Raw genomic sequence first — 26908 nt, 5'->3', positions numbered from 1 at the left:
GAGAGGGGAGGGGGAGAGAGGGGAGGGGGAGAGAGGGGAGGGGGAGAGAGGGGAGGGGGAGAGAGGGGAGATTTTTGGTTGCTCCAGCATCAACGACCAATGCCGTTATATTGGAGGCTATTCATAACGGAAAAACCCTGCGAATGCTGCGTAAAAGTTATATTGTCCACGTTTTGGGCCTGAGCCCTTCTTCAAGGAATAAGCAAAGAGCAGAAAATCTCAGAATACACACAATGCTGGTAGGAATCTAGAACAACAAAAGGTTTTAATTGGATATGAGATGAGGAGATGTGAGAATTTATTATGTCTGTTCAAAACGAGACAGGGAAAAGCAAGAGACACAGAGCTGGGGGAAGGTGAGGGGGAAGAAGTGAGGGAAGAGGGCATTTTAACAAAACCCAGAAAAGTCCCAGTTGGAAGATAAATTGTTGTTCCTCCAGTTTGTGGGTGGTCTCAGTCTGGCAGTGCATGAGACGATGGATAGAAATGTCAGCAAGGGAATGGGGTGGGAAATTAAAATAGGTGGCCAAGGGGAGGTCCATGCTTTTGTGGTGAACAGAGCCGAGGTGCTCAACAAAGCGAACTCCCAATCTGCGTCCAGTCTTCTCCAATGTAGAGGTGACCACAGTGCACAGGAGACTGCAGATGCTGGAATCTACTGCAAAAATCAAACTGCTGTAGGAACTCGGTGGTTCAGTCAGTACCCGTAGAGAGGAAAGGATAGCTGATGTTTCCGATTGGGAAACTGCATCAGGTCTAAGTATGTAAAGGGAAGGTAGCCAGTAATAAAGAGGAGGAGGGTAAAGAGACAGGTAGCTGGCAAGCAATAGGTGGATTAAGGTGAGGGGTTGATTGGCAGAGAGAGACAAGTGGAGAAGAGGAAAAGTGAGGTTGGGAGGTGAGGTGGATGCAGATTACGAAACCTAGTAAGAAAGGAAGATGATGAGTGGACCCAGATGAATTAAGGGAGAGATGGTGAGCCAGTAGTGGGAGATGGATGTAGGTGAACCAATGAGAGCAGTATGTGGGTGATGGACAGATGAGCCAGGTGGGTGTTGGGTTGCGGACTATCAAGTTGGAATACAAAGTTCTGTTCCTCTAGTTTATATTAGGTCTCACTCTGGGAGTGGAGGCAGAGGACAAACAGGTCGATGTAGGAATGGGGAGGGAGTTAAACTAACTGGCAATGGGAGCTCCAGCTGGCCACTGCAGTCACAGAATACGGAATCTTTTGTCACAATGACAGAAAGTGGCAGAGTACACCAGGCAAAGTTCTGATGGAATGGGCACTTACTGCTCGACTTGCTCCTCTGCTGGACGGTGGTTCAACTGGGAGAACACACGAAGAGTTGACAGCACATCCTTGAAGGTCATGGATTTCGATCTCGACAGGACAATTTGTGCAAAGCCGTCCATCAGCTCGATGTGTCGGAAACCGAGATCGGAGAACAGAACCAGCAGAAAGGACAGCTGGAAGAGAGGCCAGACAATAAAAGTAAATGGCTCATATTTTCCCATACTTATCACCTAGTGAATGACATTTCAGTCACACATGCATCTCCTTTTCTGTAAAAAACCAACCCTTGTACAGATCAGCTGATGATTAAAATTCAACTTTTAAATTACACCCAAATTGATCTCCAGCCCCGTATGTTTCGAACGGTGAGTGGAAACCAAAGCACCTGGGGAAAGCCCACACAGCCACGGGGAGAACGTACAAACTCCATACAGTCAGTGTGGGATTCGAACCGGGGTTACTGGTGAGAAAATAGCATCATGCTAACTTCTACGCTAACCGTGCTGCCCTTGATAACACCAAAGGACCTGCTCCATTCTTGAGATTTGATGAGGAGAAATCGCCAACTTCTGCAGTCCACAAGAATTACATGTGATATCTTGCTGCTGAGGTAAATTTTGTGTGGAAATGACTGCTGGTTTCCTATATTAGATTTTCTCACCACTGAAACAAACTCTTTGGCACAATGCCAACATGCTGACCAGGCTTCCTGCCTGAGCTAGTCCCATTTCCCTGTGTTTGCCCCATATTCTTCCAAGCCGTTCCTATCCATGTACTTATTTTTTAAAAGATACCACCACAAACTACCAAAAGCTGCTTCTTCCTCATTCCTTCATGAAGTGTAACACACTTGAATACAATTGCTTTGTTTAAATAAATTGCATTAGACAGATTTTTCTTCAGACTCAACACTCTGGATGAAAGAACTACCTGAAGCTTTATTAAAACTGCTCTTGTTATCCTCCACCAATGAGCTACTATATCTAATCCAAGCTTCTCTGGAAACAATTTTTCCTTCAGCCTACAATTTAGACAGATTTTTCTTCAGACTCAACACTCTGGATGAAAGGACTACCAGAAGCTTTATTAAAACTGCTCTTGTTATCCTCCACCAATGAGCTACTATATCTAATCCAAGCTTCTCTGGAAACAATTTTTCCTTCAGCCTACAATTTAGACAGATTTTTCTTCAGACTCAACACTGGATGAAAGGACTACCAGAAGCTTTATTAAAACTGCTCTTATTATCCTCCACCAATGAGCTACTATATCTAATCCAAGCTTCTCTGGAAACAATTTTTCCTTCAGCCTACAATTTACAAATGATCCTAACAAAACAATTGGGGGGCATGGGGGGCTCTGTTGGCAAGGAACATTAAACCATTAGAAAGAGGTGACATAGGATCAGAAAACAGAGTAATTGTGGGTTGAGTTAAAAAAATGGCAAGGGTAAAAAGTCACTGTTGGCTAATATATACAGACATAACTAACCATGATGTCGACAAAAAAATAGAAAAGGTGTGTCTCATAGGGGATTTTAATATGCAAGTAGATGGGGAAAACGAGGCTGGGACTGGATCTCAAGAGAGAGATTTTATAGAAAAACTACAAGAATGCTTTATAGAGAAGCCCACGAGGGGATCAGCTGTACTGGATTGGATACTGTGTAATGCACCAGAGGTGTTAAGAGTAAAGGAACCATTAGAGGATGTGACAGATTACGTTGTATTTTGTATTGTATATAGATGTTTTAAAGGAGATAAATTGTGTCAGATTTTTTAGTGTAGGTCACATACAACACTTCAAAGCAGATCTCATTTAAAATACTGGCGCTCTGCTCAAGCCAGACAGGCCGGCTCTGAGGACCTTTGGAAAAGTAGGAGGTTTGGAAACTTCACTAATGGATTGTTGCCTTTGAAAAGCAAGATGAAGGAACTTGGAGGATTAGGTTCAGAGCCGGAGGCTGTCTGGGTGCAAATTTGCTGTTCTAAGAGGGTCATGTGGTTTTGCAAGCAGAGAGAGATTGAATTCAGTTCAGCAGCAGCAGCTGGGACTGGATCAGGACAAGCTGGCAAGCTTGTGGGAAAACCCCATTTGGTTGTGACTGCTAGTTCAGCCTGGTCAAAGTCCTTATGGTCCATACAAGAGGAGGGGACTAGCTGCCTAATGTTTCACTTGAAATAAGAGAAACAAAAAAGAACTCTGTGGTGACCTGAAAGAAAAAAAGTTATCATCTGGAAAACCCTGATGGCGCAAGTTTCTTCAGCAAGACACTGACGTGGCTCATTAGAAGAAATCAGTTTATTGTCCAGCGAACAACAAATCTCTCTCTGAAAACCAACAAGAACCTTCCTGAGCCGTAACCATTTATCTTTACATCAAAGCCTAGTGAACTTTATAAAAGTTAAATTCTGTGCACAGTATAAGAATTGCCTGCAACCAGTGAACTTGGAGAAGTGAGAATGGACTGTGAATCAAAGAGCTTTTCTAAACTTACACACGCATTACATACACGCGCTGTTTGAATTAGAAAGGGGTTAAGTAAGGTTAAGTAAATTAATGGTAATGTTAAAGTTTGATCCTGTTTTCACGTTTAAAGATAATTAAAAGCAACTTTTGTTTAAGTAACCACTTGTCTTGGTGAATATCTATTGCTGCTGGGTTTTGGGGTCCTCTGGGCTCGTAACAAGGGCAATAATCACAATGTTCAAGTTCAATTTGAGATTGAACAATGAGAAAATAAAGTTAGATGTGTCAGTACTTTAGTGGAGTAAAGGGAATTACGGTGACACGAGATAGGATCTAGCCAAGGTGGATTGGAAGGGGACACTAATGGTAAAGATGGATAGAGTTTCTGCAAGAAATGAGGAAGGTGCAAGATGAATACATAATTAAAAAAGTGGAAATATTTGAATGGAAAAATATCACGACTGTGTCTGTCTAGGGAAGTCGAAGCCAATATGAAAGCAGGAGAGGGCAGACAATGAAGCAAAATTAGTGAAAAAATAAGAGAATTGGGAAGTTTAAAAAACTTACAGAAGGCAACTAAAAAACTCAAAGAGGGAAGTGATGAAGAATGAAAGTAGGCTTGCAAATAGTATCAAAGAGGACACAAAAAGCTTCAAGTATATGAAGAATAAATAAGAAGTGAGAGTAGATATAGGACCACAAGAAAATGATACTGGAGAAATAATAATGGGAGACAAGGAGATGGTAGAGGAACTAAATGAGTATTTTGCATTAGTCTTCAATGTGGAAGATATTAGCAGTGTGCCAGATGTCAAAGTCTAGTCTATCCAAGAAGAGAAGTGAGTGCAGTGGTTCTCAACATTTTTCTTCCACTCATACCACTTTAAGTAATCCCTATGCCATCTGTGCTCTGTGATTAGTAAGAGATTGCTTAAGATGATATTTGAGTGGGAAGGGAAGGTTGAGAACCACTCTAGACCCAATTGTTACTGAAATATTTTGCTTGAGAAAAATTGTCATTGTCCCATTTCCTTTGGAGTTATGGAACCGTGCATATAACGAGTCAATTAGGTACAATGAAAACAGTGATTTTCAAACTTTTTCTTTCACCCACATACCACATTAAGCAATCCCTTACTAATCACAAAGCAACTGTGGCACAGGGAAAACTCAAAATGGTATGTGAGTGGGGAAAAAGGCTGAGAACTGAGTTAGTATTTCAAGGGAGAAGGTGCTCAGAAAGCCGAATAGCCTAAGGGTGGACCAGATGGACTGCACACTTGGTACCTGAAAGAAGTAGCAGTAGAAATTAGTGGAGGCCCTGGTAATTATCTTTCAGGAATCAATAGATTCTGGCATGGTCCCAAAGGACTGGAAAGTCACAAATGTCACCCTACTATTCAAGAAGGAAGGGAGGCATCAGAGAGAAAATTAAAGGGCAGTTCCAGTTAGACTGTTGTCAGTGCTTGGGAATATGTTGGGAGTTGATTGTCAAGGATGAAGTTATGGGGTAGTTGGAGGCACATGACAGGGTAGGCCAAAGCCAGCATGGTTTCCCTAAGAGAAAATCTTGCTTGACAAACCGATTGGAATTCTTTGAGGAACTGATAAACAGGCTCGATAAGGGTGATGCAGTGGATGTTGTGTATTTGGATTTTCAGAAGCCAGATGACAAGGTGCCATACATGAGGCTACTTAACAAGATTAGAACGCATGGTAGTGTGGGTAGAGCATTGGCTGATGGGCAGGTAGAAGAGTGGAATAAAAGTATCATATTCCGATTGGCTGCCAGTTGCACATGGTGTTCTACAGCGGCCAGTGTTTGGGCCGCTTCTTTTTATGTTGTATATTGGATTATACAATTAATGGCTTTGTGGTTAAGTTTGCAGAAAATACCAAGATGGGTGGAGGAGAAGGTAGTGTAGAGGAAACAGAGAGGCTGCAGAAGGACTTAGACAGATTACAAGAATGGAAAGAGAAGTAGCAAATGAAATATGTCAGAAAGAGTATGGTCATGCACATTAGTAAAAAAGAATAAACTGGCAGACTAATTTTTAAATAGGGAGAAAATTGAAAAATGCAAAGGGACCTGGGAGTCCTTGTACAAGACACCCTGGAGGCAAACTTCTTTGCTGAGGTGGTGATGAAGAAGGCAAATGCAATACTGCCATTCATTTCAAGAGGAATAGAATACAAGAGCAGGGATGTGTTACTGAGGCTTTATATGACACTTGTGAGACCTCATTTGAAGTATTGTGAGCAGTTTTAGGCTCCTCATTTAAAAGGTGTGCTGATGTTGGAGAGGGTTCAAATGAGGTTCACTATGACTGTGGGAATAAAATGGTTATCATATGAGGAGCATTTGACAGCTTTTGCTCTGCATTTGTAGGAATTTAGGAGAACGGGTGGGATCTTATTAAAATATTTCTAATGTTGAAATGCCAGATTAGATGAATAAAGGTTGTTTCTCATGGTCGGAGTGACTGGGACAATGATACGTTTTCCTTTATTTTCCCCTGTGCTCCACAGTTTTAAATTTTTAATCAAACACATCACATGTGATTAAAGAGCACATTCCAGATTTTATTCAAGGTTATTTGTATATATTTTGGTTTGACCATGTAGAAATTACAGTACTTTTTATATATACAGTATAACTCCGATTATCCAAAATGGTCGGGTCCAGGCCTATGTCAGATAAATGTTTTTTCTTCGGATAACTGGTCTTTTTTTTTTAAGTAAGCCCAGTAGCAACAGCAAATCACTTGTATCAATGTTAAAACAGCAAACAAGCGAAGGCTTTTTAAGCAATAAATAATATTTAATTCTCACCCAAAAAATGGTGGCCACGACACTGCCGCCGATCACAGAGACCTCCCAACCACCTCCACCGATCCCTGACACTTCCCCACTGCTGCCACTGATCCCCGGGGAGGCTTCCCAGGCCAGTGGATCATTCACTGGTGAGTTGGCAGGCTCTCATCTTCCCAGTCACCGGAGCTCCTGACAGTGATGCCCTAGTCCCAACTCCTCTCCTAGGCCTAGGGAAATCTGGTGTGTGTGTGCAGTAGTAGGCCGAGGGGTTTGGAGCCGGAATTGAGAGCTCCGCTGTGCCACATAGAGAGGGAGGGGAGAAAACGCCAGAGCCTGAGGTCCTACTTCTGCTCGGGAGCCCACTCGCCTTGATGATGCTGGGAAAAGGGTTTCTTCTGATTGCTTGCGTTCCTTTATTTTAGGGCACCATAATGTTTGGGACATTTGGCCTCACAGTATTTGTTATTACTAATTTATGTGTAATTGCTTCATTGGTGCGGGTATAAGAGAGCAAGGCTTGCTTCTAAGCTTTTGATCACCTTTGGAGTCTTTAGTTGCCATTTTTCAACATGAGGACCAGAGTTGTACCAATGAAAGTCAAAGAAGCCATTATGAGGCTGAAAAACAAGAATAAAACAAGAAGAGATATTGCCAAAACTTTAGGATTATCAAAATCAGCAGTTTGGAATATCATTAAGAAGAAAGAGCATCCTGGTGAGCTCAGCAATCACACAGGGACTGGTATTTCAAGGAAGATCTCCATTGCTGATGACAGAAGAATTCTCACCATAGTGAAGAAAAATCCCCAAACACCTGTGCAACAGATCAGAAACACTCTTCAGGAGGCAAAGTGTGGATGTATCAATGACTACTGTCAGCAGAATACTTCACGAACAGAAATACAGAGACTACTCTGTAAGATGCAAACTCCTTGTTAGCCACAAAAACAGTTTATTCAAGGTTTACAGTTTGGCAAAAAGTATTTAAAAGATTCTGCAGAATTCTGGAAAAAAATGTCTTGTGGACAGATGAAACCAAGATTAACTTGTGTCAGAATGATCAGAAAAGCAAAGTGTGGAGGCATAAAGGAGCTGCCCAAGATCCAAAGCATACTACCTCATCTGTGAAACATGGTGGTTGGCATGTTATGGCCCCCCAATGTATAGCTGCTAAAGGTACTGGTGCACTTATCTTCATTGATGATGTAACTGCTGATGGCGGTAGCAAAATGAATCCTGAGATTTATAGAAAATTCTTATCTGCTCCAGTTCAAGCAAATGCCTCCAAACTCATTGGATGCTGGTTCAATCTACAACTATCCCAAATGTACTGTTAAAGCAACAAAGACATTTTTCAAAGCTAAAAATTCAAAAATTCTTGAATGACCAAATAAACCACCTGATCTAAATCCAATTGAGCATGTGTTCCATATGCTGAAAAGAAAACTTAAGGGGTCAAGCCCCCAAAACAAGCAGGAGCTGAAGATGGCTGCAGTAGAGGCCTGGCAGAGCATCACCAGAGAAGATACTCAGCACCTGGTGAGGTCTATAATTCACAGACTTCAAACAGTCATTGCATGCAAGGGACATGCAACAAAGTACTAAGCATGAATACTTTAATATACATACCATTGCTATGTTCCAAATATTATGGCGCCCTGAAATGAAAGGACTATGTACAAAAAGTGCTGTAATTTCTACATGGTCAAACGAAAATCTACACAAATAACCTTGAATAAAACCTGGAATGTGCACTTTAATCACACTGTTTAATTACAAATTTAAAACTTTAGACCACAGGGACAAATAAAGGAAAAAAGTGTCTTGTCCCAAACATTATGGAGAGCACTGTATGTCCTTGAGAGCTGTTTGGCCAGTTGTGAATGACAGGCCCTTTCAATGATCCTAGGAAGAGTTTTACCTGCTTAACTTCCCAGATAGTCAGCATGGAAGCCACATGATTGCCTGAAGCAGAGAGAAGAGCAGGGTTCCGGTACTGAAGGTCTTTGCATGACTGCAAAATGTGTACAAGTCGCCAAAATGGAATGCTGTGGATATTGTCTGCAGGAATTAAATGGCTGTATGAGTATCACATATATTGAACAGTTCTTTTTTTGTAAACTGCACAATCAAGCAATGCTGTAGTCATGGTGCCCATGTCACAAGGGCTAAGCTCCTTACCTCTGTTCTTTCACATTTGTCTCCCCTAGATCAGAACCACTTCCTCTGGTCTTGCCTTTCACTCCTCCTCTCACTTCATTAACACCCTTGCAGTGCCCTCTCTCTCTCTCTTCTCTCCCCCTGTCACATATCCTTCCTTCCATTCTTCTCATCCCTACTTTTCCAAACATAACCCAGGTTCGATCCCAAACCCTGGCACTGTCTATGCGTGAAGCTTGCATGCTCTTCCTGTAGATTTCCCTCCAGGTACTCCAGTTTCCTCCCACGTCCTAAATGCATGCATGCTAAAGCGGTAGAATCTGGGGCAGTTGATGAAGTGTGGGAAGAAAATGGATGAGGGTAGGATTGATAGTCAATAAGGACTCAGTGGACCAAAAGGCTTGTTTCCATGTTGAACTTCTTGAAAACAGTGGACTATGGGTTTGCTATAGGTGGTTGACACAATAAAGTCAAATATTACTGGTATAATAAACAAGCAAAAGAAAATAGAATGTAGAACAATATAACACATGAACAGGCCCATGTGTCTGTACATGATGTACAAATTGATTTAACATTCTGATCCTTGCACTTGTTAGAAATCCCTCTATTCCCTGCATATTTTCTGCATCTAGATGCCTATTAAAATGCTTTTATTTTATCTGCTTCCACCATAATGTCTGGCAGCTCATTCCAGGCAACCTTTACTCTTTTTTTAAAATTAAATATTTGCCCCGCACATCTCCTTTAAATTTACTCCATTTCACCTTGAACTCATCTCCTACAGTCTATGATGCTTTCATCCTGGGGTAAGGATTCTGACCGTTCACCTGATCAATGCCTCTCATAATTTTATAAACTTCAATTATGTCGCCCCTTGGAAAAACAACCCTAGTTTTCTCCAGAGCTCCTATCTTCTAATCCAGGCAGTAACCTGGGAAACCATTTCTACACCATTTACAAAGCCTCCACATTCTTTCAGTAAGGGGGTGATCTGAATTACACAAAATACTCCAAGTACAACCTCATCAAAGCTTTATTGAGCTGTAACACAACTTTCTTACTTTTAAACCCAATGACTTGCCCAATGAAGCCACCTGATCTACTTGCACAGCCTCTTTCAAGGAGTTACGTACCTGCAGCTCCAGAATCCTCTGCACAACAATGTTTTAATACGTAAAACAAAAATGTGGACTTGACAATTAAAAAATAAAATTCACAAAAGTTTCCCATTAAAACTTAAATTAAATTTAGACATACAGCTCATTGCAGGTCATTTCAGTCCATGCCATTCAGTTTACACCTCAGGTACATTTTTGAATGGTGGGAGGAAAATGAAGCCCCTGGGGAAAACCCACTCAAACACGGGGAGAACATACAAACTCCTAACAAACAGTGCAGGATTCAAACCCTGGTCTGGTCCCAATCACTGGCACTGTAAAGGAATTGCACTAACTGCTACACCAGCTGTGTCAAAACAAAAATTCCGTCAGTATGTGGGAAGGGGCTTGGGCTCACCATTTCTCCCATTCTCCCACTGGTGGTTCATTGGCAATGTTAGCTAAGTAAATATTTAAGATGGGCTGTGGGTATAAAAAAAATTGAGGCCCACTGCTTTAGGATATTTGCTGTTAATTATAAACTATTAATCTCTGAACATCCAGTTCTGATGAATGGTCATCAGTCTGAAACATTAATCTGCTTCCCTTCCTGCGTCTGGCTTTTTATTTATCACATGTCTACCTCAAAGATCATCCAATGTCTAACATCTTACCAGCAGTCCTAGCCTGAAGCTGCAGTGTGTATCCCAGAGGGCTGCACAGGAAACGTTATCAAGCAAGATTGGACATGATGGCACACAAGGTGAAATTTGAACAAGCAAAGCAGCAGGGATTTAGGAAGCCGATAAATGAACTGAGAGATACAGTAGTGCAGAGCACTCACAGGATGGTAGGGCAATATTGGTAAAGGCAAGAACATACAGAGGTCTGAGCCTGAGGAGGAGTAATCAATCCACAAAAGGGTACTCCATCCAGAGCCAAAGGTGAATTGAATTGTTTATTGTCACATATAGCAATACAGAGAAAAAAAGCTTTATTTGGCGTGGTATCCTGGCATGTCAATTCAAACAGCTGGTAGTTCAATAATAATAAACAAATAAATAAACTAGGAAGTAGTGTTTCAATAAGTTAAATCGTGCATGGTCTTGAGAAAAGTACAGTTAAAAACAGTACAGGGGCATCATCCTTTACATTCTTGACATTCTTTTAGGAGTCTGATAACAACAGAAAGGAAATCATTCTCGATTCTGGAAGTTTGTGCATCTTCTGCCTGACAGAAGGGGAGAGAACTTTCCCATGGCAGCAGAAGGTATAGATGATGGAGAGGAGGTTAGTTTGACCCCTTCCTCACACCAATTCAGAGAGTGTCAGGCAACATAGAGACATGGACCACATCAAGTAGTTGACTGCAAGACACGACACAGAGAATCCCAACCTACTCAACTGCTGCCAATTAATGAAAATACTCCACTGTATATATTTGAAAACACTGTTTTGTAGAAAGGTTGAGTAGGTTGAAATGAGTAGGCTGCTCGCCTGGTTAATAACTATCTCTCAACTAGTATTGGTGAATCTGATTATTGGGTCATTAGAATCAGAACCAAAATTTATTGTCATGAACAGGTCTTGAAATTTCTTGTTTTGCAACAGCGTCACAGGTGGAAAAATTGCTCAAAGTTTTTTCAATAAATAAATTTGTGCAAAAAGAGAAAAAGTGAGGTAGTGTCAATAGGACTACAATGTACAGAGTGGGGTTGTGACAGTCTTTCCCCTTGGAGGGAAAGAAACAGTTCAACTTTATCTGTGGCACTTCTTCTTGTAACCTTTACAAATTAAGTTGAAATCAGTTGATGATGCACAAGAGGGATTGAAAAACTAAGTGCTATAGGACATGACAGCATCCTCAAACTTGGGAACCATAGAAAAGCTTCCTTGAGAGCTGTTGAAAACTACAGTTCAATAATTGCAGCAAAGTGCCCTTATTGAAACAAATTGCCCAAAGCATTTCAGAAATTGTATCACCCAGCAACATATATTCATCTATCCCTTTATATTACTATATTTATCTCAAGTGTGGTAATTTGATTGTCATTCATGTGGATTCTTTTGATTTGTTAATGTGATTTGCTAAGCTCTGTAGCTGCAACAAGTCAGAATTTCAGTGCATCTGTACATTGTACTCACGAGTATGACACTAAATTCTCATCTCATTATCATAAGGACATATTAGGACAAGGAACCAAAAGCTCAGTTCAGACAATAGGTTTTACAAAACATCCTGCAGGAGAAGAGGGAGGTGCTGACTAAATCCAGAGCTTTGGACTCGGGTAACATTAACCATGTTCTGGAACGTCAGACAAAGAAAACTGGGATGCTCCAAGGATTAAGACTGAAGGCAGCCAGAGGTGAGTTCAAAGAGAGGGAGGAAAAAGACCTGGAAAAATACAGGTGAGAAATTTTTTTAAAACTTACCAATAATTCTGTTACTGCAAGCCTCTAAGAGAGGGTAAGAGCGGTAACCCATGTCTGCCAAGGTGATGAACATGTACTGTGAGTTTGGAAGGGTGAACTCATTCAGCAGAGACAGTGCTTTGCTCTGTGAGAAAGGAAACAGAAGTTTTTAAATTATCTCACAGCAGGGTAGATGATTATTGGTTAATACTATAAATCAACATGCCCCCACTTAACTGGACTAAAGCTTTAACTTGGTCATGTCAGGGCCAAAGATGTATCGAGCACCACATCGACCTAGAAACTGAGAAGTGTGTACAGGTTGAGTACCCCTTATCCAAAATGCTTGGGTCCAGATGTTTTTTGGATTTTGGATCAATGGAACGTAGAGCACAGTGGTATCAGTGTTTAAATAGCAACAACAAATAATGGCGGGCGTTTTGAGCACCGACATGACGCCACAAGTGGAAAATTTACATGAAATAATGTTTAGTACTTACCAAAAAAAATCTTGATCTCTACTTTCAAAAGAGGACCATCTCCCCACCACCGCCACCAGTCCCAACACCTCCCCTCCAAACACCTCCCCACTGGGAGCCTGAGGCGACTTCTTCGATGCAGATGGCACCACACCCGATGCTGAGAATGGAGTCGCCATCACTGACTACGGATGCAGCCGATGCCAAAGACTTGAACACAACTTTGTTTGGCATCTTTCTGGCCAGAAGCAAAGATTTCAGTTTTTTTTACTGTTATTGTAATCAACCTTGTGCCAACAGAGTGTCAGAGCCCCACATGGGAAAGTCAGGCGTTGAATTTTTTTTTTCCACTTGTGATATCATGTCAGCATTTTTTAAAAATCCAGTTTTTGGATCTTTCGGTTTTCAGATCTTCGGATAAGGGGTACTCGACCTATACCATCCATCTTGTAACCTGTAGCATCCTCTACAGGAAGCAAGAGAAAATCCCTGCATCACAATCCCTGAAACAATGTCCCACAAGAACAGTAGTCAGAGCCCATAATCACCATTCCTTTAGACTAGCATGTCAGGACCTTAATTTGATTTACCCATCTTGGTTCCATATTCTTTACTACTTTATAGACCGGATAGTTTGGGTCTGCATTCCTTAGAGTGCATTCCTTAGAGTTTAGAAGAAAGAGGTGCGATCATATTGAAATATTTAAGAATCTAAGGGATCTTATTGGGAGAGATGCTTTCAATGGAGGGAGAGTCATGAACAAAGGCCACAGCTATCAAATAAGGGCATTTTACACCAGAGGTGCACATAGATTTCTTCTCTGAGAGAAATTAATCTCTGGAATTCTCTGCCTTCCAGGAAGCTGCATCATTAGATCAGATTAATGTTCAGGGCAGATAAATATTTAAAAATTGAACTGAAGATTATGGGGAATTGGCACATAATTTAATATAAATGTGGACATACAGCATAATGACAGGCCCTTCTGGCCCATGAACCCATGCCCTCCAAATGCACCAATTCACCTACAACCCTCTTACGTTTTTGAAACGTGGGAGGAAATCAGAGCACCCAGTGGAAACCCATGCAGATATGGGGAGAACGTACAAACTCCTTACAGCCAACACAGAATTAAAACCTGGGTCGCTGCCACTGTAACAGCATTGCCGCTGAGATCCGAGGCCAGCATAGATCAGTCATGGCTATCTTGAATGGTAGGGCAGATTTGAAAGGGGGAGGGGGGGGGGATGTTGAGAGAGCTATTCCGATTATTTATTTACTTTTGCTCTTATCAAAAATATACAATTCTTCATCTGAAGTAAAGTTGATACTTTTCCCCCAACTTCTCCCAACATCACTCAAAAGATTTTGGGAGCAAAGGACGTGGCAGAAAAAGAGTTTCAGATTTCCATGATCCCGTGCAAAGTAGTCCTTGATAAGCCCCAGCAACTGGGCTCGCTCGCCCATTAGGAGAAATATTTTGATGCTAAATATCAAGTTGACTAGAGGAGAGGCTACACTGAATCCAGTAATGGCTAACAAACCTGGTCTGAGTCACACTCCCATACTCACATGTTTGTCCATGGCCTTATATAAATCCCACCGAGACCACCCATTGATTGGAGGAACAATACCTTATTTTTTCTTTCCTTTTCCCTCTGTCTCCTTTCCTCCAGCTCTGCACTCACAGAGCCACCCCCCGACCCTAATAAATTCACACCTTTTCTCTCCTGTTCTCCTATCACCTTTTGTTTGTTGGTCTGTGCTCTCCCCCTGCCCATTCTACCCTTATCCCCAGCCATTTACTTCAGGCACCTGTCTGCTTTTCACTCATGCCTTGAAGAAGGGCTCAAGCCTGAAATGCTGGTTATAAATATTCACTTCCTGTAGATGCTGCAAGACCTGCTGAGTTCCTCCAGCAGTCTTGTGCTTTACTACAATCACAGTGTCTCCAGACTTTTGTGTTTCACTCCGTTCAGTAAAGGTCTTCTTTTCACCTCACATAACATAGATATTTTTTGAAGTTTTATTTTTATGTAGAAGTATGGAAGAAACCAAAACTTAACTGCTTCACAGGGAAGGGGGGGGGGGGGGGTCATTAAACTTTAAGTAGAGTCCTCATGGGGCCATAGCTAACAAAAGGTTGAGAATGGCTGCTTTAGAGACAGTTCAGAGAAGAGCTTTTCTCTTTGGTTCAACGAAGGATGAGGTGTCTTAAAAGAGGCATACAAGATTAAGAGGACATAGGTAGGGTGGACAGCCACCATCTTTTCCCTGAGGCAACAATAGCCAATACCAGATAACATCTATTTAAGAGGAGTGTAAAGTTTCGGGGAGTTGTGAGAGGTCAGCTCAACACTGTAGGCTGAAGGGCCTGCACTGTGCTGTAATGTTTTATTTTCTAGGTTTGTATAATTAAATCATTTGAACACATTCATCAGATCTTCAGTAACTATGAGAATACAAATCCACCCATGTGATGTAATTTAAGCCTTTTTACCCTGGGTCTGTGGAATGCAAACCATTTAAGGTGCAGTGAAGCAAAGATGCACATGGTTTGAAATGAATTCACCCAGTTGAGTTGATTATTGTCATGCGTACTGAGATACAATTGAAAAGCTTGTTTTATGTGCCATCCAAGCAAGTCAACTGAAACACTACAACAGGGAGTGGATTACTAAATAAAAGTGCAGGGTACAGTAGTGAGGAGAAAAATACAGTTGAACCCTGCAAATTGAACATCTTTTACCAATAAGTGGTCCATTCCAGAGTCTGGTAACCAAAGGAAATTGTCTATAATTGAATCTGGAGGCTTGTGCTTTCAAACTCGTGGATCGTCTGCCCAATGGTAAGGGGGAGAAGAGAATGTGACCGCGAGATGTCCTTCAAAACATTGGCTACTTTTCCGAGGCAGTGGGAGCTGAAGATAAAACAGTGCAGTTGGAATTGATACTCACTTCCTTCCTCCACTCTCCTACCCACCAGTTTGGAAAGACCCTTCAGCCTGCCATCATATCTATATTAATCGTATTGACAAGCCCTCCGTCTATAACCTACAATGCCTTGGCGATTTATCCAGATGCTTCTTAAATGGCGTGCCTCACCCCTCCTCAGGGAGTGCATTCCAAATTGTAATACACCTCTGGGTGAAAACATTCTTCCAAATTCCCTCTAAACCTCTTACTCTAAACCAACACCTCTGCTATGGGGAATTGTTTCTTACTATCTACCCTATCTATATCTCTCATAACTTTGGACTGTTTTCCCTGGAGCAGAGAAAGCTGAGGCTTCAGATTTATTGTCAGAGTACATACATACACATCACATACAACCCTGAGATTCCTTTTCCTGTGAGCAAGGCAGCATTTCCACTTATTGGTAGTGGGGGAAAAAACTGTACTCACCATATACATGTAAACAAATAAAGAAATGTAAACAAATTGACTGTGCAATAAAGTCCAAAAATAAGACACCTTAAATGAATCCCTGATTGAGTTGGTTGTTGAGGAGTCTGATGGTGGAGGGGTAGCAGCTGTTCCTGAACCTGCTGGTGTGAGTCTTGTGGCACCTGTACCTCTTTCCTGATGGCAGCAGTGAGAACAGAGCTTGATGATTGCTGCTGCTCTCCGATGGCAGTGTTCCCAGTAGATGTTCCCAATGGTGGGGAGGGTTTTGCCTGTGATGTCCTGGGCTGTGTCTACGAGCTTTTGCAGGGCTTTATTCTCAGGGAATTGGAGTCCCCAAACCAGGCCATGATGCAGCCGTTCAACACACTTCTCACCACACATCTGTACAAATATGCCACGGTTTATGTCATACCAAACCTCCTCAAACTATGGCGGCACGGTTTGTGTAGCGGTGAGCACAACATTGATATAGCACCAGTGATCAGGAACGGGATTCGATCCTGTGCTGTCTGCAAGGAGTTTGTATTTTCTCCCCATGTCTGCATGGGTTTTCCCCGCAGGCTCCGGTTTCCTCCCACCGTTTGAAATGTACTAGGAGTTATAGGTTAATTGGGCAGCATGGGCTTGTGGGACAAAGAGCTTGTGACCATGTTAAATGTATAAAGTTGTTTTTAAAAATTAAAACTCCTGAGAAAGTAGAAACACTGACATGCTTGCTTCACCGGCTTCCAATCACAAAAGAATACCTCCCTATCACCCATGGGCCAGAACATCAACTCTCTATTTCTATCCACAGATGCTGCCTGACCTGCTTAGTTCTGCTAGCACTTTGTGTGTTGCTCCATTTTTCCACATCTGCAGACTTCTTCTTCACCCCCATCTCTTGTCATCTCACCACAACCTACTTTAGCAAATACCACAGCATGTGTTTATGGTAAGTAGAGAAAAGTTTAAGGGAGATGTCAGAGGCAAGTTTTTTTTTTAACTTGGAGAATGTTGGGTGTCTGGAATGCATTGCCTGGGTTGGTGGTGGAGACTGCTTGACATACAAAAGACTCAGGCACGTGGATGCACGAAAATTAGAGGGCCATGGATGAGAGGTAGGGAAGAATTAGATTACTGTGGAGTAGATTTACATAGGTCAGCACCATATCGTGGGCAGAAGGGCCTGTACAGTACTGTTAAGAACTATGTACTTTCTCCTTTAGCCTTTTGATCACTGTTCTTATTCTTCTCTCTCCCATGAAGGAGTTGGTGAGGCCAAGGTCATTTTCAGCAGATGCACCAAGGCACAGAAAAAGTGTTCTTCAAAGACTTGCCCAGCAATGGCGGAGAGCTAACGTGTTTCAGAAAATGTGACCCTGATGCCGACAGACTATTACAAGAATAAAGTTATTTTTACTCGATTTGTGGAACAGTGATTGTTTGCTTTCTGCTTACACTTGACAGCGAGCAAAGCAGAGGAACAGACCATTTGACCTTCTCGGTCTGTTCTGACCATGATGCTAATCTAACATCCCATCTCCCACATTCCCTCTATTCCCTGCCTGATCATGTGTCTTTCTAAATGCCTCTTAAATGTTGCTATCAAATCTACTACTACCCACTTCCCCTAGCAATGCATTCCAGGCACTCACCATTCCAAGTGTAAATAAAAATTGCCTTGCAAATCTCCTTTCAACTGCTCCCCACCCTTGCCTTAAATCTATGCCACCCGATCCACTTGCTATATGGAGGTGGTTGACTCTCAAAGGGTTGAAAGGGATGAACAAGGCTTGCTCCTACCTCCAGCTTCTTCTTCAGAGGCAGTGGGGATTCTTTACCAATGCACCTCATCACAGTCTGCAGGCCCATCACTGTATTAATGTTTGCAAGATGCTGTTCCACAAGCAGCCTGCCAGGAACAACACCAAACATCATGTCCAATTCTCTTTCCCGCAAGATATCAAAGTATAACTGATTCCAGTTACCTGGAAATATACACATCTGGCTCAGCCAAGTAGCTGCAGGGCTGAAAATTCTACCATGCTGAGGCTTAGAATCAGATAATGATCATTAAAAATAAAATGTAAATGATGAAATCTAAAATTAAAAACAATAGATGTAGGAAAAACAGGTCAGGCTACTCTTGTGGATGGAGAAACAGTTAACATTTTGGGTCCGTGAGCCTCTGTCAACCTGGAACATCAACTCTACTTCTCGCTCCAAAGAGGCTGCCTGACTTGCTGAGTGCTCGTGACGTTTTCTATTTTTATATCACATAGTCTACAACAGGGAGTTCTGGCCTGATCACCTTCCACCCAATACGTCAGAACAAATGCAGAAGGAGCTGATACAAGAGCAACAAAGAGAGGCTGGGAAATAACTTCCTCCAGCAGGTTGTGATATTGATCAACAGTATCCTGTAACCGAGTATATAATCCCAAAATATTAATATTTATTTTAAATTACACCCTCAAGTATATGTGATTATTATATAGATGGGTGCACTGCAGTCTGGAGAAATGTCATTTCATCGAATTGTTTATGAATGGTCAGATGATGATAAACTTGAACTTGAGAATCAAGTGGTAGAAGATGATTTTACTTGAGATTCCGTGACCGCAGGTCTGCGCCCAAGATGGCGGCCCTTTTAATGGCAGGAGCCACAAGGCTTCAGGGAAGTTGAGGACTGGAGTAGGGCACCAAAGGACAGGAAGTTCACGCAACCCCACCCCCATCATCTGAGGAGAAGCAGAGGAGACGACACGGGGACGGTGACTACAGCAGCTGAGGAACCAGTGCATGCAGTGGGCTGCTGACAACTCTAGGGGAGGAACCTGTGGAAGCTGTAGACTGCTGGAGACTGCTGTCGGGAGACGTGCCGGGCTGCGGACTGCTGGAGACTGGCTCAAACTGGCTGAAGAGGTACCAGGTATCGGAACCAGATTGCAAGGAATTGCCAAGGGCGCTGAAGGGTTCCTGACCATGTCGGAGGTTCGGATCTGGAGCTCGGGTTGCCAATGGTTTGGACCGGACTCTGTGTGGCTGCAGGGGCTGCAGAAGCGTTGGAGGCGAATCTACGGACACTCAGTGACTCTCTTTTGCTTCTCTCTCTCTGACTGTGTCTGACTGTAAGAGGCACTTAGGCAATTCCTGTTGGTGGCGAATCTGTCTGCCTCGCAGCAGGAAAAAAGGAATTTCTTGTAATACGACACTGTTTTATTTTATGATAATAAATTGAATCTTGGAAATGTGCACTTTCCCAGAGGAGTGGCAGAGTGGAATTTTTAATCCAGGAGAATCAAAAGGAAAACCACAACTTTTGATCACTAATAGTAATAGAACAATATTCAAAAGAATTATTGCCATATTAAATTGAGGGGAAAGAACTGAACAACCTGTGGTAATATCTTGAAAACAAAAGGTCTGGCAATGAATTTTTAACATTATGGAAATGACTAACAAATGGGCAACAGACTGGTGCTGCCTCTCACAGCTCCAGCAGCCAGGGTTTAATCCTGACCTTGAGTGCTGTGTGAGGTTTGTACATTCTCCCTGTGACCACATGGGTTTCCCCGTCCCTATGGTTTCCACTGATAACCCAGTGATATGGGGGTCGTTAGGTTAATTGCACCCCCCTCCCCCCTCCACACCAGTGTATAGCTGAGTGGTGTAATCTGGGGTGTCTTGATGGGTGAGGGGAGAATGAAATCGGATTTGTGAAGGATTGGTGATCAATGACTGGCAGGCTCAAGGGAACAAAATGCCTGTTTCTATGCTGTATGACTTAATATGGGAAATTCAAAATTTGGAGGAGTGGGAGGGGGCTCACAAACATCATTAAATTATGAAATCCAATCAGGAAATTTAGATAAAAAATTATCAAGAGAGTGGTGAGATCTTGAATCCCAATAAGAGTTCAGGCATCACGTTACAACTGCACAAGACGATAGAGAGACTGCATCGTGTGGAGCTCTGGTCGTGCAACTGCAGGAAGGATGTGAATGATCCAGAGAGGGTGCGCAGGAAAGATTCACGAGGTCATTGCTGGCAGTGGGGTGGGTTTGAGTTACAAGGAGACACTGGATAGGCTGGGGCTGTGTCCCTTGGAGCAAAGCCAGCAGTGGGGTAATCTGAAGGAGGTCTATAAAATCATGAGGGGCATAGATAAGGGGAATAGTTACAGTCTTGTTCTCAGGGTAGAGAAGTCTAAAACTAGTGATGATACACTTAAAGTGAAATGGGGAAGTTTAAAGGGACTTTTTTCTCCCACTTACGTGGGGTGATGAGCACATGGAACAAGTTGCCAGAGGACTTGGTAGAGGCAGGTACATTTGGACAAATACATGGACAGGAAAGATTTAATTTAGAGATATATCATGGTATCATTCCCTTCCAGCCCACAAGCCCGTGCCCTAACTCCACACATCTTTGGAATGTGGGAAGAAACCTGAGCACTAAGAGGAAACCCACGCATACAGGGAAAACGTACAAATGCCTTATAGACAGTGCCCGATTCGAACACAGGTCACTGGCACTGTAATCGCATCGCGCAATCCACTAGGCTCATAGTGCTGTTTCAAGGGAAATGAGCTAAACATAGGCAAATGGGACTAGTTCGGGTAGGCCCTTTGGTCGGTATAGACAATTTGAGCCAAAGGCTATGTTTCTGTGCTGTAAAACTGCACAGCTGATCAGCGCCCTCAAGAGGAAGTCTGGTATCATCACAGGTAAGGAAGATAGATGTGGATGCGAAGAGAGGGTACTCACATAGACCATTAATCAGAGCACAGAAACAGGCAGTTCAGCCCAACTTGCCTATACTGACCAGCTAGACCAATTTCCCAGCATTTGGCCCAGATCACCTGAAATCTTTCCCATCAATATACTTGTTGAAATGTCTTTTAAATGTTGAAAATGCACCTGTCTCCATGACTTCCTCTGACAGTTTGTTCCACATACCTAGGGCCACCACTCTCTTGTGTGAAAACAGTGCCATTCAAATTCCTTTTAAAATCATTCCCCTTTCCTACCCTGAAGACTGTAACCAATCACCTTATCTCTGCCCCTTGTGATTTTATGCACTTCTAGGAAGTTCTCCCTCAGGCTCCAATGCTCCAGGAGAAAAGTCTGAGCATTTTATTTTCCATGTGGCACTCTCCAGCCATTGACTTTCCTGCTTTCCATTAAACTTGCATGCCTTTTATTTCCCCTTCCCCCTTTTCCTGTCTTTCCAGTTCTTTCACTCACACAGCCCACCCCCTCATGGCTGCTGTCCCCTCCCTCCTTTCTTCATCTATCATCTCCTGCCTTTGCCACCCTCCCTCCCCCTCCTGCTCTTTTGTTTGGACACTTGCCGGCATTTTCTCATACTTTGATGAAGGGCTCAAGCCCGAAACATCGGTTATATATCTTTGCCTTTGCTACATAAAGGACACTGTTTGACATGCTGAGCTTCTCCAACATTTTTTATTTTACAAGAAACACAAGGGACTGGTTAACAGAAACTGGAGAAGTCAATGTTAATACAGCCTGGTTGGAGAGCAGCAAGACAGAATACATGATGTTGTTCCTCCAACTTGAGTGTGGCCTCAATTTGACAATACAGGAGACGATGGATGGACGTGTCAGTGTAGGAATTAAATTAGTTGGCTGCTAACTGTTGCAGTGGACAGAGTGAAGGAGCTAAAAATGATCTCTTAGTCTGTATCCAGTCTCACCAATGTCGAGGAGGCCGCGACAGGAGCACCGGACCCAGTAGATGACCTCTACAGATTTACAGGTGAATAGTTGCTTTGCTTATAAAGAAGGTTTGGGGCCCCGCATAGTGGTGAGGGAGGCGGTGTAGGCATGTCTGGCCATGATTGGTGCGGGATTCGATGTTCAGCCCGAGCATAGACTTCCAGCCTCAACCTGATCGGCATTGAAACACAAGGTTTGATGAATAATACTGTAAAATTAAACAGTCCTTTCACAAGTTAAAACCGTTTCTCTGGTTTAGGCTGGTTGAGTGACCCATAGAACAAGGAAAAACTCAGCGAAATAAAAGGAGTATCAGGATGGTACCAAGGTTCTGGTACTTGCAATGAGCTGAGAGTGCCTCAGGAAGAGCTGCAGTTCTTCTCTGTGCAGCGAGTGAAGGTTTGCATTGCACTAGCTTACCTCAGGCCTGCCCGCAATGCAGTGACATTCTTACTCTTTGCCATGTTCCTCAAGCAGCTGGACAGTACCGAAACAGCCCGCACATCAAACTCGTTCAGGCGCTCCTGCAAGCAAGCAACACAGTGACATAGAATTCTGCATACTGTTTGCATTCATACGTCTGAAATTCATCAGGTTTTCAACTAAACCAAATGTCAGTCTTAGATCTCCTCTGCAAATCAGGAAGGCAGTCAATATCAGAAAGGTTTGCAGTCGCAGCGAAGGCACTCAACGAAACCAGATACAGTAGGTGACACCATTATGGCCTCCTCTACATCAGAAAGGCTGAATGCTGACACTACAGTAGACCAATGAGAAGCTGGGAAGACGAAGGACTCACACCTGCTGTGGGAACCAGATATCAGGTTAGGGATCCATGAGTCTGCTGACAGCGAGCAGGCATCCCAAAGATTCGGGTGCTGACAGTTTCCTGATCGTATTGGGGGGGGTTTGGAACCAGCGGCCAAGGAGGGAGACTCAGATGTCTGGAGGTTGGGTTCATCGCTGGACCGGATAGGAGGCCATGCACAATGGTCTATCAATCAGACCATTAATGATACAGAAGTGATAGTGTCTGTATGATACAGAAATAAAGTGAGTTTACGGGGTGGGGGGCCAAAAGGCGGCGACATAGGAGGAGGTGGCAGGATCCACAGATACTCAGTCTTCCTGAACTGCTCTTTTGCTTCTCTTTCTCGAGAGGAATGCTGGATGAGTGGTGCCTCTTTTTGTGACTTTACAGGGCAAACAAAGGAAACCAAATCTTGTGGACATTACAATAAAAGAGCCTTAAAGGGGTGACCAGAATTACACACTTTATTCCAAGTGCAGTCTAACCAAATATATTTCTATCAATCAGACCATTAATGATACAGAAGTGATAGTGTCTGTATGATACAGAAATAAAGTGATATATTACAGAGCTTGATTAGAACTAGTTGACCTACAGCTTTGACAAATGATCATGGGCAAGGCCCCAATTGTATTTACCTGGGTGACTCTCAGCAGTGTATGAACAAGACGGCTCTGCTGGGGCACTCCTATTTTTACCACAGCAAAGAGGCTATACACCAAGTCATTGCAGCTCATTAGCGGAGCTTCCTTCAAAGCCTGCCGGCAAATCTTCTCAAAGACCAAGTGTTCAAACATCAGTTTCCGCTCATAACGTTTCTGATCGTCAGACATTCTCTTTGTAGTTTCCCATATAGTCATCAGGGAGTAGCTGATGTGTTTCCAAGTTATTATGGACTGCTCATACAAATCCAGCACATCACTGGGGGAAGTGCACTGCTGGAGCTCACTGTGGAATTGTTTCCAAGATGCCCTCCTCTCTGCCAGAGACATATTTTTCCACTCTGTGGAAGAGCCTTCAGGGCCAAGTTCTCCACTTTGGGAGGATGTCCCTTCTGTCGAACTACTGACAGAAAGAGTGGATTCAACACTAGAGTCTGCGGTTTCTCTGGCACAGTTATTTACATGCTCTGCTTCACTGGAAATTTGGTGCATCCTTTCGGAAAATTGCAAATGGACTGAAGTTAATCCTAAACAATTACTTGAACGGTGAAGGAAGTTGTTCTGTCTCCTTGGTAACTCAAATCCATTGTTTTGGATCAAATTGCTGCAATTTCTGGAACCAGTAACAGTACATCCTCGGGAGAAAAAGCTGCCCAGTCTCAAAATCCTAACAAGCTGACTTGCAGTGATATGGGCATTCATGATGAGTGCTGAAATTGTCCACAACCAACTCACATCAACTGGCACACCGCAACCCCGTTTTCTTACAAGCTGTTACAAGAAAAGAAAACATGGTCAACGACATAATCATTTTGACATTTTTAAGGCTTTGTAAATGGAAACCTTGCAATGTTTCTGTTCTCAACATTCATGGGTTTGCCAACTTTGCTCATCCAGGTGGAAAGCCATTTGTGAACGGCAGCAACAAAGAGTCAAAGTGAGTCGGGGGGGTGGGGAAGAGGGAAAGGAAGGAAGGAGGCACCCACTGAGTCTGTGCCAACCATTTGTTTTCCATTTTATTTTCTGCACATCCAGCTATCCCCAGACTGCAAACCAACAGCTCCCTATCAACCTATCATCTTGTACAGTCTTTTAAGCGTGGGAGGAAACCAGATAAAACCCACATGGTAACAGGAAAATGCGTGAGGGCCACACTTCCTCATTCCTGGGGGAGTCTGATTCTGGCTCCAGCACTGCCTTCACTCCCTTCCCTTGATAAGCAGACTCGAGGTGTGCGAGCAGTGGGTGTGCAGCCAGCCACACACATCGATGGGGGACCCCCTTGAAAAAAAACAAAGAAGCACAGTAACAACCCCTGGTATCCGGCACTATGGAGATTGGTAGATGCTGGATAAGCATATTTTCCAGTTGCTTGACGCTTACTCTACGAGGCCTAAGTAATACACCTGCATGTAGAATAGTTTAAGACAAAAATACTATACTGTACTTGCACTGAACAAATTTCACTTGCATGAATACATAAACCTTAAAGCATTTTACTTTATTTTCAGTCAAATTCTTTGAAAACATTTTACCATTATTGCATCAGCAAGTTCCTCCCCCTCCACGGAGCTGCCCGAAAGACAAATAACATTATAGGTAATTAACCACCCAGCCAAAATTTACAGTTAAATCCTCTGACCAGGGCCTCTTATTGAGCAGGAATAAGGAAGCACTTTAAGAGCCATCCCAATGTCGAGTGGCATTAACCAGCCCTTCATCTTTGATGACGCTATTGCAGTTTCACACAACTTTATCCGAACAGCTGCTGCAAGGAAATCACGACCAAGGCACTCCATTGGCTGAATATTTGCTCCCATCTTCAAAAAAGGTTTGTGTTTTACTTCAGAGAACATTTACTTTTACAATTTTAAACTTACATATTTTTATATATGATTTTATTCTTATTTATTTTAATTTTTAAAATTTATTTTCGTCATTCTTTTTGTCAGTTGCTTGAATTCCAAATACCTGGGGTTTACTGTACATGGATAGGAAAGGTTGGGCCAAACACAGCCAAATGGAACTAGCTTGACTGGCATGAACAAGTTGGGTCAATGGGCAGTAGAACTCTATGAGAGGGATTGAGCAAGTTCTGGATTACATGTTCTGAGAAGTACTCAGTACAGTTATGTAAATAATAATTTATTCTCAACATCTATTGGCAATGAAGTCTGAAGTTGGTAAGCTAGGAGTAGAGCATGTTGGACTATTTCTGGTGAGCCCCTATAGGTCTTCTCTCCTAGCTCTGTTCCTCACCATGGAGGTGGCCCAGAAAACCACCCTTGGGATATCAACTACTGAGAGTTGGTCTTTTCTTTTGCTCTCTCCCCTATCCTGTAAGTTCATTTCCCTCAAATGCCTACAGAATCTCTTGTTGCCAGCAGCTTCCAGCAACTCAGGAAGGCAGATTACAGGATTCCTAGGAATGGGGGATAAATACAGTCACATACACTGTGTAAAATAAATATATATATATATATAATTTATATATACATATGAATCAAAGCAGGATATCAACTACAGGATATCAATTTTAGGCACATTGGATGTGTGTGACGTGGACTTTTTACCCCCTCCATAAATCTTCGTCCGCGAAGCCAAGCCAAAGAAGAAGGATGTGGGTCAGTGAGCAATACGGAATTAAATATTGGCACCAATTGCCATTTGAAAATTTGGGCACAAAGGTTCAGATTGATATTCTGTTGAGAGACGGTTATGCTGTCAGACAAACCATCTTTCAGATAGAGCAGTTTAGGTCTGCTCTATTCAATCTATTGGGTACACTGTGGATGTTTCAAAGAGCAGTACAAATGTTCTCTTTGCTGTCCACTGTTATCCCCAACTCTGCATCATTTTTTAAAAAAATCTGGTCATACTGGCAGAGTTATTTTTATATCTAGGCAGGATTGCTTCAGGCCAAGGGTGATGTGTCTGTGCCTCTTGTGTGTGAGATCTTGGCCTTCAATGCAAAGTTGAGAGATGGCCCACAGGCATTTTCTATCTTCAGAACTGGTGGGGAGCAGGAGGTGGGAGAAGGGAACACGAGCAGGTGAACCCCCCAAGGTCCGCCGGGGAAAGTGAGAGGTTCTCCTGCAGCCACGTGGTGGGGTATGACACTAACACTGATGGGGTTGGATGGCCATGGCGGCTCCCTTGACCCCTGCCCCAGGGGCAGACGTGCGACGGGAGTACTGGAGATCCTCCACTGGTCCCTACCACCCACTTCTGGCTCAGCCCCGCTGCGACACGCACGCCCCCAAATCTCGGGCTTTTCCTCCACCTCACCTGCCCCGCATCCCCAGCCGTCCTGCGGCCGCCGCCATCTTGGAACATAAAGATGACGCAGGGCCCGCTGAAAGAGCGGAGTGGTTTCACATTGCATCACCGGCGGAAGTGACGATTCGATCGACCTGCGCACGCTTTCGACGTCTGATACCAATGTCGGGTCAGCATTTCCAATTCTGTTTCCTGAGAAAATGGAGAAATTCACATGTTCTTGCATTAAACTCGATTTGCCAGATCTTTATCCATTCGCTTACGTTATTTGTATCCTTTTGTCACCAAGTTAAT

The 26908-nt window shown here is 43.0% G+C and overlaps 1 protein-coding gene and 1 long non-coding RNA gene across 2 annotated transcripts in view; one reads left to right on the top strand and one right to left on the bottom strand.

Moving 5' to 3' along the window:
• Positions 1 to 26674, bottom strand: part of fastkd2 (FAST kinase domains 2) — a 49186-nt gene extending 22512 nt beyond the window's left edge. The window contains exons 1-7 of the mRNA XM_069934252.1: positions 26624 to 26674; positions 23312 to 24106; positions 22283 to 22386; positions 17924 to 18032; positions 12273 to 12396; positions 8501 to 8640; positions 1295 to 1470 (exon numbers count right to left, since the gene is read on the bottom strand). Coding sequence (XP_069790353.1) covers positions 1295 to 1470; positions 8501 to 8640; positions 12273 to 12396; positions 17924 to 18032; positions 22283 to 22386; positions 23312 to 24106; positions 26624 to 26671 — 1496 coding nt within the window. The 5' untranslated portion in view covers positions 26672 to 26674. The remainder of the gene's footprint in view (positions 1 to 1294; positions 1471 to 8500; positions 8641 to 12272; positions 12397 to 17923; positions 18033 to 22282; positions 22387 to 23311; positions 24107 to 26623) is intronic.
• LOC138761681 (uncharacterized) lies at positions 1276 to 17518 on the top strand. The gene is made up of 3 exons (XR_011356426.1): positions 1276 to 1495; positions 16935 to 17072; positions 17387 to 17518. It is a non-coding gene; the product is annotated as an uncharacterized lncRNA (long non-coding RNA).
• Positions 26675 to 26908: the final 234 nt, after the last annotated feature.

Source organism: Narcine bancroftii, chromosome 4 (genome assembly GCF_036971445.1).
Source record: "Narcine bancroftii isolate sNarBan1 chromosome 4, sNarBan1.hap1, whole genome shotgun sequence".
NCBI classification, from domain to species: domain Eukaryota; kingdom Metazoa; phylum Chordata; class Chondrichthyes; order Torpediniformes; family Narcinidae; genus Narcine; species Narcine bancroftii.
Note: the sequence above shows the minus strand (reverse complement) of the source record. Positions and strands in the feature narration are given on the sequence as shown.